Below are 21,336 nucleotides of genomic sequence, written 5' to 3' on the forward strand. Positions count from 1 at the left end.
GCGGCTCAATGCACCCCCCCCCCCCCCCCCACACACTTTTAGAAAAAAAAAAAATTCATATTTCATAAGCAGCAATCCAGACCTATTCATAATTTAAATGTGTCTGACTGGAGGCAGGTGGGTGGGGGCCAAGGGGGTGGTCGCAGCACCCCGGGGAGCCCCAGCCACACCAGTAGACAGTGACAACAACCCACTAAAAGAAAGATGATGGAAGCTGTTGCTAGGGAAGAAAAGCCTTGACTGGAAAACAAGCCACAAACTCCCAGTAGAACTTTTATGTATTTTATTTGGTTTATCCAAACACATAGAACACAAATATGAACAGTGCATGGCCAGGCTCCCTGAATAAAACACTATTAGTAGTTTTTGGGAGTGGCGCACAAGACCTGAATAGGATTGAACATATTTACAATCAACACAAACGCACCAACAATAGAAAACGCAAATGAGGCAATGCTGGTTTTCAACCTTACCAAGTGTAAAAAAATGAAAATGACTTGCATCTGGATGAATCTTGAAGCATAACAAGAAATATGGTGAGTCATGGATGTGTTCACTCTTTTGTTCCCTAAAAGAGCATTTGAAATAGTGTCTATTGTCAAAGCAGTTCTGAGGCATTATTAAACTTTTTATTTTTTAGTGAGAGTTACTGCCATATGACAGATGTGTGGTTTAGGTGATGTGACTTTGTTGCCCACTTTCACCAGTTAAATGAAATTAAAGGACAAAGTAAACGTGGGCATTAAAACAAAAAAATGGCCAGTGTTATAAGTACCTATTGTAAATAGATTGCTATCAAGCCATATATACAACATATTTTTGTGTTGTTCTTTTGTTGTTGTACAGAGAGCCAATGCCTTAAAAAAAGACCCAACTCAACATTTAAAAAATGAAATAATAACATAAAATATATAAAAATGTACAAAAGGTGATCTTAAAAGATAATTTTTTTCTTTTTGGTTGGGCAGTTACCAAAAACAAGCTGGTACGGTGAAAGGCTCCGCTCTTCCTGCTGACCCTTTTCTGTGTGATCTTTACACGTTAAAAGCGTTTTGAGGTTTGTGGTCTCGACCGGTTGTGGGTCAAAGTGATTGATGGGACCAGAAAAGAAACTTAAAAGCCACACGAATGGAGAAAAGAAAATGTGACGGACGGGCTAGCCGGGTGAAGTCCAAGTGTCATCTTATCCGTATCCTGATGTCCTGCAGCCTTTTGAGAGAGGGCAGAAAAAACACTTAGCTTCTTGTCACCGGTGGTCTGTATGTGAAAATCTGAAGTGGTTTACGACCTGGTGTGGAGTCAGAAGCTGTGTGAACTACAGCACAGTCAGCGTGGTTTGAACACCACACTCCACAAGGTTCTGCAAAAGAACAGAACACAATTTAATGGGAATCAGATCCTAGAGGGCCATGAAGCAGCAAGAACTGACTGCCATCTAGTGGTACAAATACGCATTGCAGTTTCACAAATTCTATTGGGAGAAACACCACCATAAAATGTTTATACCTCAAGTTAAGAAAATAAAATCACAATTATTATTATTTTTTTTTTTTTAGCCCTACTTGCCGCCATCACGCCAATTTATCTCTAAACCGCGTGGTGCATGTGACTGCGGTAACATTAGCCCGTGTACAATATTGATCCCTGCAAAGCTTCCAGGCAGACATTCTATAGACCCATTTTTTGTACTCAAATTATTCAATTAATCGAGACAGACCTACTTCCAATATATCATAGTTACTGTATGGACTCACCTGAGGGTTAGACCGTGGTCTTTGGTCAGCTGTCCAGTAGTGCGGAGTGTACTGTGGGTAAGAGAAAGGCCCAAATGTCAGACAGGACAATAATAGGAAAAGACTGTCAGTAAGTTCAAATAAATCCATTGCACCTGGTAGGCGTAGGCATTTTGAGCATTCACATGCATTTGTGGCATCATGAAGTTTCCAAATTGGGCGTAGGTGTACGACTGCAAACATAAGAGTGGATGTTTAAATACATCTCCTTTAACCTCAATTCAGATTCAAATACTTTGTCATTGTACACACAAGTGTGTGCTTGTCTTACTGGATAGTAGTGGTTGCCATTATCAACAAAGGGCGAGGGTTGGGTCATGCACACTCCACAGGATGAGCAACACGAGCAGTAGCCAGACTGTGACTGGCCCATCCAGGGCTCAAGCGTCGTCATTCGCGATGGTCTAGACCCTGGGAGGCAGGGGGTGAATATGGCAAAGAACAAATAAGGAAGCATCTACGATGGCATGAAGACGGTGCGCTCACAATACATACGACTAGTCCTATACTTGATGATTGCGGGGCCCAGCTTGAGTGTCTTCCCTCTCCAAATGATAAGTTTCTATAGAAACAAACAATCTGTTGTAACCAACAACAATCAATTGAGTTTGTTTTTTTTAAGCATTATCTGTACTTACATCAACAATTGGCTTGATGTCGACATCCTCAGTAAAGTACACAAACCCATAGCTGGAAGAAGAAATTAATTGTTGCACCAACAACAAATCCAAGACTGGTGTACAAATTTGAAAGCAACATAAGGCTGGGCGATTATGGAAAAAATAAATCACTATTAAAATGATTATTCATTGATTTCAAAACAACTACTGTATTTTCCGGACTATAAGCTGCAACTTTATATAAGCCACACCCACTCTATATAAAAGAATAATGAAAAACAAAACCAAAAAAAAAACACATATAGGGCGCACCTAAATATGTAAGTTGAGCTAAAACAGGGATAGAATACATAAGAAATTAAAAGTACACAAATAGCAGGAAATGTACCCTCTGCTGAGTCCTCCACGGGATGTGATGATTTTCGCCTCCTTGACTGTACCATATTTTGCAAAGAAGTTCCTCATTTCAGTTGTACTAGCCTAAAGGTTGGGAGGGAATTCCATGTCAGGAAACCAAAAGAAAAATTGCAGACCATCTTGAATACATGTTGTACTGTACAAGCCTGGCTCTCATGTCAGTCAACCGCATCTTACTGCTATTTCTAAATCAAGCTCACACATCCTAACCCTTGAATCGATCCCGCCGACAAAGATGGCGTTGGGAGTCACTCGACCCGCTGGCAGAATGTAGCCGTTGGACAACTGGGAGAAAAGTGAATGGTGGTTGCTGTCCCTTGGACTCTGGGTGTTCTACCAAGAAAACATTGTCAGTTATTAACAAAATGATATGAGAAAAATATGTAGTTAAACATAAACCTCTATTTATCAAGTAAGAAACACTTGTCAATTAAATGGCAAAAGGGGTTCCATTTAACTACGTAAAGCACTTTGGGTTGCATTTTTTAAAGCACTTCATAAATTAAATTTGATTGACCGGTAATGTAACAAATGTGTAAACGTATTTTTAATCCAGTACAGTGGTGTTCACTTTATGTGCAGTTCACACTAAAAACAGTGCAGTTAATTTGTAACTACAATTGAGTTGGTACAATGTGTTTGTTTTAATAACTGTTTTTAGGAATACATTTAGGTTCATTTACATTTACGTGTAATACATTTTAATTGAATGATTTAAGTAGCAATGTGACAAGTGACTGCCAACTGGGTGGATTTTTTTCTTTATATTTGGGATCAGCATACATGATGGATATATGATATCTTTGCCTGTGATTTTTTTTTTTTTTTTTATACTACTCGACTGCATTTTAATGTTGACATGATGGTGGTATTTGGAGAAAGAAGCCCAACATGTTCATGATTCAAAGTAACTACAAAAGTATTTTCCTTTTTAAAACTACGTTGTATTTTCCTTTTCAAAACTACATTGTTGTGTGACTTTCTACATGACTCTGACTATAAAAAGCACAAAGCATTGTTAAGTCTAAAAGCTGAGCTCAAAACAACTAAAAAAAGAATTATATTAAGCCTTGGTTTTGGACATTTCTAGCCTTTGATAGTGGTCATCGGCAATATATGGTTTTTGATCTTTGATCATGATGAATATGATGATAAAGGCGTTTTTGTTTGTGCTAAGATGTACACACGGTTGCCATAATTTGTATGACACGTTGTGACATGCAATCGCAAGAGTAAGGAGGTTCTCTGTTTCTATTTAAAGTAAAATATGTACGACTTAAAACTTGACTCCAATAATAGAACACAAGGGGAAAATGGCGGCGCAAAGACGTGGAAACCAAGGTGATAAAAGTTTGCTCAAAACTTTTGAAAAGTTCGATGAAAACATTGAAAACACAAGCCAATATTACAGCACAAGTATATTGAGCAATAAATTTATTAATGGAAAATTTATCCCCCAAAGCTAGCTTGGCCTACAAGTTAAATTGATACCAATTAGCAAAAGTCACTCGCCCAGCTAACGTTTCAAGTGACGGACAAGCAACTGCGCAATTGCATTGATGATACATACATCCGCAAAATACAGACATGTACAACGTGTTACTGGAAAACTTACCATATTTAAAACGATTTTAAAAACGCATGTATTTAAGGCCTGGTCATGAAACGCAAGAAATGCGCTATTTTTCCCTGCCCAACTACAGTAAGCCCCACTCACGAAAACGCCCCCTTCGCGATCACGTGACCAAACTACCAGCCAATCGACGTCACATTTAGAACTGGAAACGCATACGACATCGAATCTCAATTGTGGTTTTTTTGGGGGGGGGGGCGGCTGGGTTCATAAACGTGAGGCCAATTGACTAATCAAGGTTATTGATTATTTTGGAATAAACAATGAAATATCCCTGCTTTTCAGTTTTAAACGCTAGATGGCAGCAAGCTACTTTTTCCAATGATGTCTCCCTTGGGGAAGAAAATATATTTGTCACCACCGATGATCAAAAGTGAATCATTTTTTAAACGCAGACGTACAATGGTACAGTTTATAATTAACACGTTCGACGAATACCATTAGCAGTCAACGGTTGCTACGTCAGTTGCATGGGTGTTAATTTAACACATGCTTCTGGATCATATTCAAACAATACTTGCAAAGGTCGACGTTTTAAACATTAAGAGTTGGTGCTGCTGTGGTGTTCTTAAGCAGTCACCCTTTGTGGTGCAGACCACATGTGTTTTCCCATCTCATTAAAGCAATTGCATCAGCTCCCTCCTCACGTTCTTGACTATAACAATGTAGCAAACAAAGACAAAAGACAAGGTTGATATTATTTGTTTTCGGTGATTACTTTTATAACAGGTGCTCATAAATTGTATGTCGTTTGTGTGTTCATTAACTGCAGCGTTATTTTTGATGTGCACTCGTCTAGCATTTACACATGATGCATGATGAAATACTGCGCTCCCAACAGCGAGGATCAAAACGTGAGCATTGTTTTCTATGTAAAGGCAGACTCTTCGGTACAACTTGCATTAGATCTCATTAGATTCTGCAGGTGCACTTCATTTTGTGATTTCTGTGTACAAAGTTTCAGTCAGGGAGCAAAAAATGGGAACTTTCATTTCATTTTGTCTGGCATTTACCCTTGAGGGGGCTGCCTTGGCATCCATCCACAAGCAATGCATCATAATAATTTCCCCTGAATGTTCCAGTAAAAGCCGTGGCCACGATAACGCCTGGAAAAACCCAAGCACATTGCATGAAATTTTGCAGGCAGGGCACTCAGCAGGCCTGTGCCAATGCATTTGGCTGATATTTCGACTTTTTGTTGATGTCATGCATTTAAAAAGGTTTTTTAAAATTTAAAGTGCTTTTTTAGCAGCATAAAAACAATTGCCAGAAGCGTCTTTTGAATTAACAAGTGGCAGCTTCAAACTTCAGAGGAGCTGACATTTAAACATTTGCATAAAACAAATGCTGGATTTCTGTCTTTTGGTACATTTAATGAGATTTATATCCTCAGAGACTGACGCTTGACACTTTAAGGAGCACATAGATAGTTATTGGCACTCCGGCTTCCGCCCCAATTTTTTTTTGTGGCTCATCTGGTTCATAGGGGTTAAATAATAAAACAATTATCGTTATTAAATTTACATAATTGCTAATTAAATGTATATATTAATGTATTATAGTACTAGTACTAGTTGTACACTACTACTAACATATTTATTTATTATTTATCCAGCTGCGTGGTGGATGTATGAGGATTGACAGCGCATGTCTCGGAGGTGTGTCGATTCCTGCTCTCATTCAGTTGTTGGTCCCCCTCCCCTCCTCTTATTTCTTTCTTTTTTTTAATTTTTTTTTTTTAAAGGTTGTGCCATGCCCACTCCGCGTGCGTGAAAGGAGGCAGGCGTTAAGAGAGGCAGGGTGAGAGAGAGAAGTTTCCTGCGCTCACAGTAGCCGGCTGCCTTCCTTCCAACCATGGCACGTTGCCATGCATGTGCAGCCTGCGTGCATGTCTCGTCGCAGAGGGACCTGTGAAGCCAACATACGAGTCGCCATGGCCGAATTGGGGCAGAGCAAGCGCGTGGGTCCACCGGTTGCTGCTTGTGCTCCTGCTTGTGCTCCTGCAGCGCTAAGTGGAGCCGAGGGCAGCCCGGAGACGCGCCGAGGAGACGAGCCGGTGTCAAACGGCAGCTGCAACCCGACAGAGCCGCCGAGGAGGCTCCACAGGGGGTCCAGCTGTGAGTCCCCGACGTGGGAGGGCTTGGATTCGGCCACTAATTCCATACCTCGACGCAGCAGTCTCATTAAGGTAGGCCAGTTTCTGCAAAACAGCGAAGCTCTTTTAGGTTAGTACACATGCTACAAGTTGAAAATAGAAAGAAAACATCTTTCTGGGAAATTAAAAGTTGCTGCTCAAATTAGTAAGACCATGGCACACTTTACAAAACAACGTTTCCCAACATTGGAATGTCATTTTACACGAGATAAATCAAGCGGTACGCCACAAAACAATGTCACACAAAGTCGACACATTAATCATGAACCTTCCGCCAAATAGAGGAAAAGCACAATTGTTCTGCATGCCACTATGTCACTGGCATAGATAGATGAACCAAGGTTCTTTATTTGTAGATTTTTATAGAGTAATCAAGCTGACCTCGTTCAAGTTCCACATCACATGTGATGATCACTTAAATAAACTAGCATTCCCACGGGATGGACACATTTTTTCCCACTACGTGTGACCACACAATGTAATAGGTGTGATATATTTCTGACTAGGATAATGATCAATAATGAGTGACACAGATAGAAAGTATTGTAATATCGTTGTAGCGTTCAGTGATGTTGAACTAGGTCAGTGGTTCTCAAACTTTTTTACCAGACTTGACACAGATAAGATTGACTGGATCAGATCAGCAGATATTGAGCATTTTTTATGCAAAATCGGTGATCTGTTGCAACGTCATGATATGCCGATCAATCAATTATGTCATTGATCGGATCCTCAAAATTAGACATTACAGCTAACACAATCTTGTTCACTCCAGGGATGTTCTGTCCTGCCATCGTTAATAAGGCTTCACATCATATGCAGTCACATTTGTATTTTTTCCAATATTTTTATGTTTTGGGTTTTCCCCCATTTTCCGTGTATTGAATGTTTATCAGTCTTTTGGGGAGAATATTAAGGGTTTCATTGTTATTATTTTTTCCCAGTGAATTTCAATGGGCATCAAGTACATGCTAATTTTAGCTAATCCCAATCCAATTGCATAGTAAATAGAGAAATTGTTTGAACAGACTGGATAGATTGGTCTATCTTCTGATCGGATCAGGTATCGGTTATCTTTTTTTTTTCAAATGATCCACTCCACCGAGCTTCTGCTTGTGTTTTCTTTTTGTTCCTCTTCACGTTATTGGACCACGCCAGCTGCAGAGGAAGTTGCCGATGATGTCATACGTATGTTGTGTACATCAAGAGGCACTATGCGTTCTATTGGCCTTTCAGCTGGCATGTTACGTTCTGGCTGCAAGATCACACCAGGAAATGTCTGAGTACTCAGACTAGACAGGAGGTGAAGGAACTGAACCACCTGCTGCAGTGTGAAGTCATCACTCTGCCTCGTGGCGACGCAGAATCTCCGCTTCCACTTTTCTGACGTCCAAATGTCATTTAAGAAGTTGTGCTGGGTTTGGACCCAACAACGTTTTAATCCCGGCGCTAGTTATAGCACTAATCGATAAGTCTTCGCTGTCCTCACCTACTTTTGGTTCCATATTGATCGCTCCTTGCTGTTCTTGTCCAAAGCGACCGCCTCCTAAAACATCATTATTGACTTCACCAACGATAATGTTTCTTTTCAGCCGCGTGACGTGTTTGTTTTGGATTGAGGAGCTGCCATAAAAAGATCTTTCAAAAGCTTGTTTCTGTTCAGGAAAATACAGTATGACAGCGAATTGAGTAACTGACTAAATGTTAAGACGAGTAGAGCAAAAATGCCAAGATCTGAAACACCGCCAACTTGCATATCTTCGTACATCTTATATCCAAACAAGATCAATTCGTTATTCTCAAGGAAAGAATCTTAAATGAGAACTGCTTTTAGGGGACAAAGTCGATTTTTCTTTTCTTTCCTGTAGTTTGTAATTATTCGGGTGGAACTCCTCCAGCAAAATTATTCATTTCAAAACAACATTAACATGGAAACGCCACTTCAGAAAAACAACAACATTCTTTTGCTTATTGTTCATTCCCACCCATAATCGATCTAGGAAATAACATCACATCTCTTTTTTGTGAAATAATTATTTCACCGGCTCGAACTGCATCAGGCGGTTTCGTCCCTCTCATTCATAATAAAATGCCTGTGATTGAAGTTATGTTCCTTTGGGGAACAGCAGATTGCAAACGACATAATTCTCGTCTCAACCAGCACTAATTTAGCGGTTAGCATCACCACGGCAACCAGCAAAGACCTGCCGCGGAATCCAGCTGATTGTGGCATTTCTGTCAGTTGAACTATCGTGACTCATGTTATTGCTGTAACGCGTCGTTTCATCATCTATTGCGGCATTGAATCTCGGTGAGGCCATCAATCTACGCTGTGTATTAAACGCGATACTCTCATGGGAAAGTACAATTAAAGTTAACATTAAGTAATAACTGTGTTTGTTATTAGGGTATTTTAAGTTTCTCACCAAAAGCGGTTCACTTCTTGTTTGTGAGCGGCAACACTGCACGGAACTGGACAGTTGGCCGATTTCCTCACATATTTCATGTTGCAACGTTGGCTGTTAAGTCATCCGCATTCAGCGGTGACACTTCACTGTGGATCTCTTTTCCACTTGCAACCACTCACTGCCACCAGCTAGAGCTCGGAACAAATATGTTTGCTCCCAAAACTTAGCAGAGCGACAGGTTGAGTTACGTCGAGTTTTAGACTGGCCCAAGTTTAGACTGTCCCACTCTACCACAGTGTCCTCGAATGCCACACGCAAAAAAACCCAAAAACTTGCAGATTCACTTTGCGGGACTCTTGCACGCTAACATTATTATTATTATTTTTTAAGTCTTAGTGATAAACAACTCAACATAAATATTTCACAACACAAAAAATAGCTACTTTAACAACATAAAATAAAAATGTTATGTAAAAAAGTTAATTTTCGAGATGCGTACTTCAAGTGGGCTAAAACTGGGAGCAGCTCTGATCACTATCTGACTTCCAGCGTTTGATGCCAGCGCATTTAACATCACCTTCCCACGGGTTATTATCACTTCAAAGAGCAGAAATGCAGAAGATGTTTGTATGCTTCACATGCAGTGCGTCGACGGTAAATTTGGAATGACTCACACGTTTGCTTGAACGTGCATGAACGTGCTCATGTTTAGATTCCTCAGCTACCGAGTCAAAAGAGATGGATGGGTGTGAAAGAGATGCAGTAGGGCAGCAAAAGTCGTGGGGTGATCGATGAACTCATCAATCAGAGGTTGGACCAGGATCAGTTCTTCCCCCTAGAATTATAATCCCTCATTCCTAACAAGATATTTTTTCATCCAACGTTGTGGAAAATGTTTGGGGCAAGAGTTCAAACCTATCAAAAATGTTTTAGGATGAAATAGAACAGAGATTCTGAAGCATCGGGCCCTCTCAGGTGTGACGTTAGAGATCTCTGACTTCACAAATGTTTTTCACGATGAATGGACCTAAAATGGACACACTTCAACATCTTGCAGAATGTTTGCATAAAACAGGAAGTGAATCTCTCATGTCATGTCATGTCATGTCATGTCATCTTCCAAACCACTTATCCTATATAGGGTTGCGGGGAGTTGCTGGAGCCTATCCCAGCCGTCAATGGGCGAAGGCAGACTACACCCCGAACTGGTCGCCAGCCAGTCGCAGGGCACACATAGACACTGTCACTGAGCAGGAATCGATCCCACGCTGCCCGCACACAACTCAGGCGTGTGTACCACTACACTATCAGCGGACCAGGAAGTGAATCTGTATTTTCCATATTTGGAATGGCTAGCTGTGCCATTACTTTTATCCCAAAAGCGTTTATACACGTGTAAATGACAAAATGGACAAAATCTGCATAACCTTTGATTTCATTGATTCATAAATAATACACAGCCATAAACATTTCATCCCAGACCATTTTCACGAGAGGCAAGGGATTTATAGCTGTTACCTCTTGTGACCCGACGACACGTCAGTGCATCTAATCATTGTGCATGTCAACTAGCTTGTCGTTAATTCTGCTACACACTTGTGGAATTACTTGGGCCGATTTGTCCTCACAGGTCCAAAGCTGGCCCTTGATGACATCATCTTTTTTTTTTTTTTCATGCTCTTATTGGGTAGTCAGAGAAAAACCAACTTGCGAATGTCACATGACCAAAGTCAGTAAACAGGTGAGCCATGATTTTACCTGAGCAACTGCGATGTTATTTTCAGTCTACAGAAGTGACAAAATGGCCGCCCCCTGAGATGGATAAAAACAGGTGGATTTTTACCACTTAACTCATATTGCACAAACACAATATTAATCAGAATGCTGTGTTTAAACTAGTGGAGGCGCATTGAACATATTATTAAGAACATTTGTGTCTTGACTTTGTCTTTAAATTGGGTAAGTACCCACTGAAGGCCCAGGAGCCAAATGGACTGGCCGCAACTGGGATTCAGTTAAACCCACACAGATAGAGGCGCACGTAGTTGAAAGGATGATTGATTAAAAAAAAAACAAAAAACTTACACCTCCTGGCTAAAGATTCATATCCAGCAGATGTTTATAGAGTGCTATTGATCCTCTATCTTCACAACAAAAGACAGAGTCATTTTCCAAATGAATCTTAGTTTCAGCTTGAGTGCAAATATGATATTTGTGTGTTCCCCTCATCAGTATGCACTATATACATTTGGTTATTTTCAACAGTGGAGGATATTTCGCCTGCAGTTTGGATCCTTAGCGTGCTTTAAACCACGTTAGCATGCATTAGCATGGCCAAGCATAGCATACGACTTGTGCAAAGCATATACTATCAAACATCTGCCTTTCCAATGAAAATTAGGATTATTTCTGGCAGGTCTGATGGGTCAAAATAGCATTTTTTCTAGTTCTTTGCAAATTCATTGTATAGGACAAAATTGGACTCGTTTTGGTTTCCTAGACTTTGACTTGGGCGTAGTTCTCACATGAAACCTCTATCGCTTCTAGTAAGCGGTGTCATTTTTCTTTTCCTTGGCTTTTGTGGTCTTGATAACTTTCGATAAACAGCACAATAATACATCGGTGTGTGTCTCACTCCGTGTGTGCGAAAGCTGTTAAATGGGTTTATCATCACAGTAGCTCAGCTACAGTTACTGAGAGCGCTCACCACATTTTCTGTCAGGCATTATTCGCGCATGCACAATCACCGCAAGTACTTCCTGACCTCCGTGTAGCTAGACAGACACGGCGGAGTCGTGACACACTTCACCAGAAAGTGGTTCAACGACTGCTTATCTTACAATTAACAAATTGACTGTTCAATTGCACGAGTGCTGCAAAGCCCCATTTCATCTTTGGGTGCAACACGGACGTTCCCATGAGATTTGTCTTTCTTTTTTTTTTTTGAGGTGTGTTGTTTACAGAAATCCTTACTGAGAAATTAATATGGCACGAAAGAAGGGTTTAACATGGAGACTGCAAAGTGAAAATGCCATTTTAAAATTACTCGTATTTAATATTGAGATATTGGTATGTTTTTATCATACTGGCCCCATGTGGCCAAGGCGCGCACAGCAGAACTAGCAGCACAATGTCAATTGAATTGAAGCAAAAATAGTATTTACAATTTAAATTGCCTGAAAAACTTCATTTTATTTGTTGCACATTAGTATGGAGCTTAGTAGTGGAGCGTGTAACTTTATATAACATTTCTGAATACTCTCTTGATGCATTACTTGGCAAATATGAGAATTGTTATAATTTTCAAAATTAGATCCTGGGAACGGGACTCATCTTTCTAATCTCCATTACAATCAAATTGCATTTCATCTGCTCTGAGTTCAATCTTGCAAGCCTTTTAGTACGGTAATAATATTATATTGTGAGAAGGAACAAAATGTTCCTCTGCAGGGCAAATGTTTCTGTATCCTAAATGGCCACGTGCTACTGGTTGTTGACAACCTCATGCGTGCTCTCGAAGAACGAAGATGTCTGAAAACATCACCCCCCTTTTCACACACAAAAACGGTTAAGTCGTCATGGACAATTAATTCTAACTAACATTTCAACGTGAAATGATTAGTGCAAGCATGCTGCATCAAGTGTCAGCCTACAGACTAAAATGACGTGCCACGTGTCATACAATAATGACTGTCAGCTGGCTAATGAGCACTCAAGGTCACGCAGGGGCTTGGAAACTAAGCAATCACAAGTGTCGTCTATATTAATGTCCAACAGGGTTCCCCTCCCCGCCCCTTAGTTTTCTATTCCTCCCTCCAGCATTTATTTTCGTCATTTGTTTCCCCCGATCTTTGTTTTTCTTCCATTGTCTGGTGTGACTGATCACCGAACGTAATCCCTTCAGTCATGCCCATTTCTCTTTCAACTCCATCCCCACACTGACTGCGTCCATGTGCCAGTCAGTCACTCCACACCGAACCCGTTGTGGGACGGAAGTAATCTCATTACAATGACAATCACCCAACGGTATTAACAGCAATCTTTGGTGGATCTCTGATGGAAATCAGGAAATGAAAAATAGCCATTCACGATTGATCCAAACTGCCAAATAGAGATGGTGATAAAGAAGTTAGCTACTTTATAAAAGATAAAAGCTAAACAGAATGTCTTACCCTTTGATAATAGTGTAGAATACACACTCCAAATCTATTTACACTGAACTAAACACAGCTGATTTACAACTATATAAATTCCATTATCTCATCATATTGACATTTTTGCCATTTTGCAGCTTTTCTGGGTCACAATAAATTCAGTTTTTAGTTTCATGGTTGTCATCACATTTTCACTACTTTGCCACTGCTGGTGACATTACAAAAAAAAAAAAAAGAAAAAAGGAAAAAGCCCTGAAAATGCTCAGCAATTGTAAAGTCAATTCCCTTACTGCTCACTGAGGTGGAATCTGACAAGATTTGCTGCAGCCTCCCTGAGTGCCATTCAACTTTGGAGGTTCCCCCTGAAAGTAGACCAATAGTAGTGTACTATATTTGCACTTTGCCGAGTGGATAGTTATTGGCCTTATGTTTCATGTTACAGTATTTAGGTTGTGATCATTTCTCACAATCATGAGGAAGTGTTGCAGCACATGGCTTTACTAAGGACCTTTTCTTCAAGTTCCCCTTCCTACATTTTCGTTATTTATTTATTTATTTACAGTACTTATTTATTTAAAACCACCGATATCCTTTTGCAGGTTTTGCCAGATAATTTGTGTTGGAAATGAGCGTGGTGCCCTTTTTCAAGCTATTTTCGTTCTTTTTTTTTTTTTTTTTTCTGTCTTTCTCACTTTCCTTCTTTCTGTGTTGTCGCATCACTCACAACTTCTCATTAACCACCACTTCCTGTTCTAGAAGCGCAAGCTGCATTTTTTTTTCAAACATTCAACGGCGGCCTTTTGTGAGAATCGGACCATTGAGACCTTTGTCTCATGAATCAGCGACTATTATTGCTGAACATAATCAAAGTGGATCAGCCGTGTCCCTCGAACCTCTGATCCATTTAAAAATCTTTCTTTTATACCTTATATATAAAAGGGTACATTTACATTTCACTCTATTTACTCGTAGGTTAATGTGCCCTGTTTGGGAGCATAATGAATTCTTTGTTGTAGGCCAACGAAGGTGAGCGTATGACAGCGTGTACATGTGCGATAATTGGATCTTAGCGGATAAAAGGCTCGCAAGGAGAAAAAGTGAAGCGTGTGTGGCCTCAATGGGAGTTTTCTAAGTTGCCTGACTGTTAATCAGGAGTGCTCCTATGTGTGTTGTTTGTGTGAAGCCAAAGACGACGCATGATCAGCCCTGAATACATCCGCACAGCCTCCATTATGCCACACACACAGAAAGATTGATTGATTGATGCTCCCATCAATCGTTGCTTGTTATTTTTTCACATTTATTTATTTTTTCACTTTGAGAGTATCCAATTCACTCCATGATTAGTTCTGTTTCGTTCAAATTAAATGAACTGAAAACCGAAAAAAATAAATAAAAAAAAAAAGTCCTATTTATCTCCACAGGATTCTCTTGGTGCAAGTATCACAGCCCAAAGGCATGAAGCATATTTTTAGATGGCCGCCTCCCTGTGTCATCACAAAATAGCTATAAGGGGGGAAAAGCTATCACCATTCAGAGCACTTCTGTGTCCTTAATGAGGCGATTCCTGGAGGATTTGTGACGGTTAGATGGCTGGCTCCCTTTGGCTCCAAAGGAAAATCTTTCATTTTCTGTGAATTATGTTCCCCTTCTTTCACATGCTCATTCATGCACTGCACATGAATGAGTCCTCTTCTTCTCCGACACCAAAATTGGATCAAACTAATGCTAAAGATTACAGAGGATTTGTTTGTTGTCCACCAGTCATGAATAACTTTATTCATTTAATTACATATGTTCTGCTAGGATCCTTGGGCCAAGTATTGTTGGTGGAGCTAATGCAGACATTTTTAGGGGGATTTTTTTTTTTTTTTTTTAATAATTTTGTTGCAAAGCAACAAGCTTAAGTTACAAAATGTGCTCAAGCTTGTTATTAGGATTTAATAGAATTATACACAGTTTTAGTAGTGTTGAAGGCAAAAGGTGGACTGGGTGTAATCTCAAAAATATTTAAATTCAAAAGCATCAAGATGGCAAACATAGTACATGGAATATCAAAACACTACATTTTTAGCCTAAAAAAAAGGAATGAGGATTTTCAAACAAAATGACTTGACTTTTCTTACCCTGAGTTGGCCAGGCTAGAAATGAGAACTTTTAACAACTAATTAAAATGTACCAAGCACAAGTGTATGTACTACACAATGTGGGTGTTTGCATCTTTACTCAATTTACCTTTGATTGAATTAACAACAATTGCATTACATTTTGCATCCTTCCATAGACGAGCTCCAACACAAACATTTGATTTGATTTGATTTGATTTGATCGGGCCACTAATACGCAGGTAATTGAATGAAGTCATCCACCTATATGCAGCCGGTTATCTCTTTGTATACGGCGCACTCCCTGGGGGAGTGTTTCAATGTATCACATGGATGAACTGAGCTCGGCTAGAACAACAGTGTCATGTTGAAGGTGTAGAATTAGAATGCCGTAGCCTGCTGCTTCGGTGTAGTCGGGTATGATTAATGGTACAATGTTGAAGAGCAAGGGCAAAGGCTTTTTTTAAGCATGGTATAAAAACAACAGATTGCTAGGAAGAGGCTCTGTGTCGGCTCAATAATCTGCATTTATATATGATTACATAAGAAGATATTAATCCTCTCCGATCTCTTGGGGAAAGTGTTTTGTCATGAATGCACTCGGCGGGATCATTGTCTTGATGTCAATCCCCTTCATTGTATTTTCCACGGTATTATACGCACCTCCTCTGCTCTTTAGCTCAATCATATTCTCATTGCGTGTGCTCGCTTCGTCATCAGGATGGCTCCCGGGCGGGTCGAGAGAGGAAGAAAACCGTGTCCTTTAGCAGCAGCCTCTCAGAGAAGAAGATCAGTAGTGCGGCCGATTGTATCCACTCAATGGTGGGTTAGCTGGCACGTGGCCTCTCGCGTGAGTAATTACCCGTCGTGGCTGTTGAAAATGTCAAATTCACTTGGTTTGAGTCCAGGTGGAGGGGAGCGACTTGAAGAAGGTGCGGCCCAACTCTCGCGTGTATCAGCGCTACTATCTTCTTGACGCAGGCCTGCAGGCTCTCTGCTGGGAGCCCTCCAAGAAGGATTCGGACAAAGCCAGGATTGCGCTCGCCTCCATCCGAGAGGTCAGCGTCCAGACGGTTATTGCCTCTCCCAATGACTTCATTGATTCTTTTGGAGCAAACTCATTGGGAAGGTTTACAACCCGCAACCAGACGCGTGACTGCAGTTGATTTGTTTTTATTGTGTCACTCGTGGCCTCGTATTTCAGGTGCGGACGGGTCGTAACACGGAGGTATTCCGCACTAGTGGCGTCTATGAGCAGATTTCGGAGGACTGCGCGTTCTCCATCATCTATGGGGAGCTGTACGAGAGCCTGGACCTTGTGGCTCACTCAACAGAAGTGGCTAATATTTGGGTGACAGGCCTAAGGTAAAAAAAAAAATTGCAATGTTTGTAATCAGATATTTTAAAACCTCACGTCTCATTTGGCAACAGTTAATATTGGACACAGGAGGCTACGTTTGTATTTTATATACGATGCTGCCACAAAATCGATACATGAGCTCATTTCATTAGGGGGTTCTGGTTCTTTTATTTTATGTTCATAAAATTTTGTTCTAAATTGAGGACAAAGACCTTTGTCGCAACAGTATTAGCTTTTTGGATGAGTTCCTACTAAATTCTATGCAATAACTATTTAGAATACATTTCCTTTTCAGTTTTTTTTTTGTCTTAAAGTGGAAGTGAACACAGACATTTTCTTTCTTTATGTTCTATGCAGCCCCACTGGTCTACCGAGTGAGTTAAGTAGTAAAATCTTTCACCTGCCGTTGACTGAAAATGACATCACAGTTGCTCAGGGCTCTGCTGACAACCAATCATGGCTCAGCTTGAGAAAACAGGTGGGGGGTGATTGGTTTGTTACCTGAGCAACTGTGATGTCATTTTCAGTCGACAGCAAGTGACAAAATGGCCGCCCCCTGAGATGGCTAAAAAAATGTTGCTGCTTAACTCATATTCCACAAACGCAAAATGAATCAGAGTGCCGTGTTTTGACTACTGGAACATATTTTTGTAAAGAACATTTTTGGGTTGACTTCCACTTTAAAGTAGCAATTTTGTTGCTGTCTAATTAAAACCACATTTCTCAAAATACCACATTTCCCCATCTTCTTCCTAAAAACGTTCATTTCATATACAATTGAACTTAAAATATGAAGATGTGTAGTTTGAATTGGACAACTACAGAATGTATTCAAGAAAAACCACAAAATATCCAAATCGGTATCCTCCAACTCAAACCAATCATCTCCACCTCCAGGTATCTGATACAATACGGGAAAAACGCCCTGGACATGCTTGCCAGCAGACAGCACAGCCTCCGTCTTGGCTGGTTGGAGCAGCTTTTCTCCTCTGCTGCTGATTTGGATAGTCACAGGGACATTGAGCAAGGTATTTGCTTGCAAGCCGCTGTCAAACTGATCCAGACGGTGAATCCGGGGGTGAGCAATGGAAAAGTGGAGCACAGGTTTAAAGAGCTCCAGAGGGGTCGGGCTGAGCGTCTTTCTCTTAATAATGGATCGGAAGCTAAAGACCACACCAAAGTCAAAGCAACGCTCGGGGCGAGGAACCAGAGGGTCACGCAGCAGGAGTTCATCGAGGTCTTTCATGACTTTTGCACACGCCCGGAGATTTACTTCCTCTTGGTGCAGTTCTCCAGCAACAAGGAATTCTTGGACACCAAAGACTTGACGAGGTTCCTCGAGGCTGAGCAAGGTGTTGCCCAGGTCGGTAAATGAATCCGCACACTCAAGCACAACCCCGGCGTTGACATCTTTTTGTCTGCTTTCTCCCTCACTCAGGTGACAGAGGAAGACAGCCTGAGCCTCATCCAATCCCACGAGCCATCAGAAGAGGGCCGGCAGCAGGGCTACCTATCGATGGACGGCTTCAATAGCTACCTGATGTCCCCAGAGTGCCACCTCTTTGACAGGGAGCACGACACCGTGTGCCAGGACATGTCCCAGCCTTTGTCTCACTACTTCATCAACTCCTCTCACAACACCTACCTCATCGAGGACCAATATAAAGGACCCTCTGACATTTCCGGCTACATCCGGGCGCTCAAACTGGGCTGTCGATGTGTGGAGGTGGACATATGGGACGGTCCCGATGAGGAGCCGGTAGTGTGTACCGGACATACCCTTTGCCCTCCTCTTGCCCTGCGCAACGTGTTGGAAGCAATTGCACGGTTTGCTTTTGTCGCATCGGAGTATCCGTTGATCGTGTGTATCGAGAACCACTGCTCGCTTCGACAGCAGAAAGCCACGGCGCAGCATCTGGTGGCAATACTCGGGGGCCAGCTCTTCACGCAATCCCCGGACGAGAGCGAGTCATACCTTCCCTCGCCGCGAGACTTAAGGCATCGGATCCTGCTGAAGGGGAAGAAGCTGAAGCCCGCTTGGGAAAGAGAGGACGGAGAAGTCAGTGAGGAGGATGAAGGGGCTGAAATGTGTCCAAGGATGAAGGCGGCGCGCAATGGCGGGGCTGCAATTGAAGGTAGTCCAAAAGAAAAACAACAGAGAAGCCTAAATTCAACATCTGCCACACAGTGTAACCCTCCTCATCTTCCTCACAAACAATTCCATCTGCTGAAGGAGCTCTCGGACCTGGTCACTCTTTGCGAGTCGGTCCACTTCGTCGACTTCCCGACGTCAACCAAAAGCCAAAAACCTTGGCAATTGTGCTCTTTCCACGAAACTCAGGCGGGGCGTCTGACTGGCGAGACCCCCGGCGACTTTGTCAACCATAACAAACGCTTCCTGTCACGAGTGTACCCAAGCCCCATGCGCATTGATTCCAGCAACATCAACCCTCAGGACCTGTGGAAATGTGGTTGTCAAATTGTGGCGATGAACTTCCAAACAGCTGGACTAATGATGGACCTCAACGCAGCCTGGTTCCGGCAGAATGGAAATTGTGGTTACGTTCTGCGGCCGGCCATCATGCGGCAGGAGGTGTCTTATTTCAGTGCCGACACCAGAGACACCGTGCCTGGGGTGTTACCTCAGCTGCTCCACGTCAAGGTGTGAGGAAATACCGCAAGCTCGCCACAGAATTCTCGATAGCTAATCAAATAATCACAATTACGTTCTGAAAAAAGCCCATTTGGTGACCCTTCCCAGGTAATCAGCGGACAGAATCTTCCCAAGCCGAGGGGTTCTGTGGCCAAAGGGGACGTGGTGGACCCTTATGTGCATGTGGAGATCCACGGCATCCCGTCTGACTGCACCGAGCGCCGCACCAGGACCGTCTCCCAGAACTGCGACAACCCAGTCTTTGATGAGAGCTTCGAGTTCCAGATCAACCTGCCGGAGCTTGCCATGGTTCGCTTTGTGGTCCTGGACGACGACTTCATAGGAGATGAATTCATAGGTCGGTGAAGACTGAGTTGAATTCTTTCTTGGAGACTTTTTCACCATGACGTCAGAGTAAATGGCTTTAAGAAGGATTTTGGCCTTGGACTAGTTTGTATGTGTGTGTCCGTGGGATAAATTGCTTCCAAGGGAGATGGAGTGACAGCCATAATTTACATTTCAATAGGGACGTTTACTGAAAATTGGCACTGATGTGCCATTTTAACTTTGTAACGGGGCATGCTGTAAAGTCACCAACTGGCTAGCCGTTATGTTTTGCTAAATTATGCTAAAGACAACCCAAACAGGAGTCAATTTATCTCTGTCACTTAGACAGGTGCCAATTGTTTACAAATCTGCATCTAATGATGGTGTGAAAAAAAATCCTTCTGTAGGTCAGTACACCATCCCGCTGGAGTGTCTCCAACCCGGCTACCGTCATGTCCCGCTTCAGTCTCTGACCGGGGAGGATCTTCCCCACTCCAAGCTCTTCGTCCATGTGGCTCTCACCAATCGTAGAGGAGGGGGCAAGCCTCACAAAAGGGGCCTGTCTGTGCGGAAAGCCCGCAGGAGACGGGACTACACAGCTCTAAGGGACTTGGAAATCCGGTCCGTTGACGAGGTTTTCAAAATGGCTGGTCCTCTGTTGAGAGAGGCCACCGACTTGAGGGAAAACATGCAGGTGAGGGTGTCCAGTCTTCCAGTATGTTTATCAACTGTATTAGATTCTCATAACAATTTTCCTTTTCTTTTTCCAAACAGAATTCTGTGGCTATGTTCAGGGAGCTGTGCGGCGTGTCGGCCGTGTCTAACCTCATGCAGTGCATACTCGCTCTCGGCTCCAGAGTGAGAGGACCTGATGGGATGCCTTTACTACTGTTTGACCTCCAGAAGCACTACCCCACCCTGGAGCCTCAGGGACCCCTGCCCGATGTCCTTCGCCGCGTTGTCTCCACATACGACATGGTGAGGAAGGAAAAGCGCTGACAGTAAATATGCTTATTGTTTTTCCCCTTGCAGTTACGCAACATATCTCTGAAGTGCATGGAAAGGAAGGAAATGCTAAACAAAAGCCACAAAGATCACCAATCTGCCACCGCCCATCTTCCTGTGTGCTTCACACAACAATGAACACCCCTTGTGAAGACGGAGCTTCCTTTTGAGCACATATTTCACCCCCCACCCCCCGCCAAAACAAACTGACCCTGGTTGTTTTGCAGAAATGTGTTTGATTTTCTCCTTGGCCTGAATCCAGTATACTTTTACCCAAATAGAGGCAAGACTTTCATAGACCCAGGAGGAAGTTATTTAGTCGATTTTATTTTTTGTCAACATATCTAATACTAAATCAGGCCCTGCGGATACAGAATTGAAGAGGACTTGTTTAACATTTAGATCAGACTCTTTTTCCCTGCTGACTGTCAAATGGGACTAAGAGTTAACATACTGTCGTCACTTACATTTCAGTTTTCCTGAGGCTAAAACGGGTCGAGGTGACGCAGCTTCGCCTCAGCATGACTCGCCCCTCCCCCACTATATAAGAACTTGAGAGCCTTCGCTGTTCTGCTGACATGGCCCTAATACAGCGCCTTGTTGTCTCTCTTGAATTTGAGCGTCAATTCATCATATTTTGCAGCATGGTGATGTAACAGCGCTCTGTTTTTTTTTTCTCTCGCAACCCAAAAACGTGCATGTTAGG

At 42.1% G+C, this 21,336-nt stretch overlaps 2 protein-coding genes across 4 annotated transcripts in view; one reads left to right on the top strand and one right to left on the bottom strand.

Annotated features, from left to right (window-relative positions):
- LOC147132308 (inactive phospholipase C-like protein 2) overlaps positions 1-21,336 on the top strand; it is a 36,457-nt gene that overhangs the window by 9,243 nt on the left and 5,878 nt on the right. Inside the window, exons 2-11 of one of the 2 annotated variants that reach the window (XM_086014154.1) lie at positions 6,079-6,121; positions 6,208-6,651; positions 16,006-16,107; positions 16,194-16,343; positions 16,490-16,650; positions 17,543-18,008; positions 18,084-19,307; positions 19,407-19,656; positions 20,033-20,319; positions 20,400-20,603. In XM_086014154.1, the coding sequence (XP_085870280.1) occupies positions 6,331-6,651; positions 16,006-16,107; positions 16,194-16,343; positions 16,490-16,650; positions 17,543-18,008; positions 18,084-19,307; positions 19,407-19,656; positions 20,033-20,319; positions 20,400-20,603 (3,165 nt within the window). In that variant the 5' untranslated portion in view covers positions 6,079-6,121; positions 6,208-6,330. Of the gene's footprint in view, positions 1-6,078; positions 6,652-16,005; positions 16,108-16,193; positions 16,344-16,489; positions 16,651-17,542; positions 18,009-18,083; positions 19,308-19,406; positions 19,657-20,032; positions 20,320-20,399; positions 20,604-21,336 lie in introns of both variants that reach the window. The other variant, XM_086014153.1, reaches the window with a different exon arrangement.
- On the bottom strand, positions 269-4,606 carry dazl (deleted in azoospermia-like). 2 transcript variants are annotated; one of them, XM_086014179.1, is made up of 10 exons: positions 4,446-4,606; positions 3,041-3,163; positions 2,802-2,893; positions 2,432-2,483; positions 2,289-2,355; positions 2,065-2,204; positions 1,889-1,966; positions 1,755-1,805; positions 1,289-1,360; positions 269-1,209 (listed from the first exon to the last, which is right to left on the bottom strand). In XM_086014179.1, the coding sequence occupies exons 1-9, from the start codon at positions 4,446-4,448 to the stop codon at positions 1,316-1,318; spliced, it is 651 nt and encodes a 216-aa protein (XP_085870305.1). In that variant the 5' UTR covers positions 4,449-4,606; the 3' UTR covers positions 269-1,209; positions 1,289-1,315. The 2 variants fall into 2 exon arrangements, with proteins under 2 accessions (XP_085870305.1, XP_085870306.1); XM_086014180.1 differs by having other exon boundaries at positions 2,280-2,355; positions 4,446-4,513.

The sequence above is a fragment of the Filicampus tigris genome, chromosome 18 (genome assembly GCF_054856515.1).
Source record: "Filicampus tigris isolate MCC_2025a chromosome 18, RoL_Ftig_1.0, whole genome shotgun sequence".
Lineage (NCBI taxonomy): Eukaryota > Metazoa > Chordata > Actinopteri > Syngnathiformes > Syngnathidae > Filicampus > Filicampus tigris.

Coding starts and splice junctions, on each gene's coding strand:
- dazl (XM_086014180.1), bottom strand. Junction 2,205..2,279: donor TAGGACTAGTCGTATGTATT/GTGAGCGCACCG, acceptor CCTGCCTCCCAG/GGTCTAGACCATCGCGAATG. Junction 1,806..1,888: donor AAAATGCCTACGCCTACCAG/GTGCAATGGATT, acceptor TCTTACCCACAG/TACACTCCGCACTACTGGAC.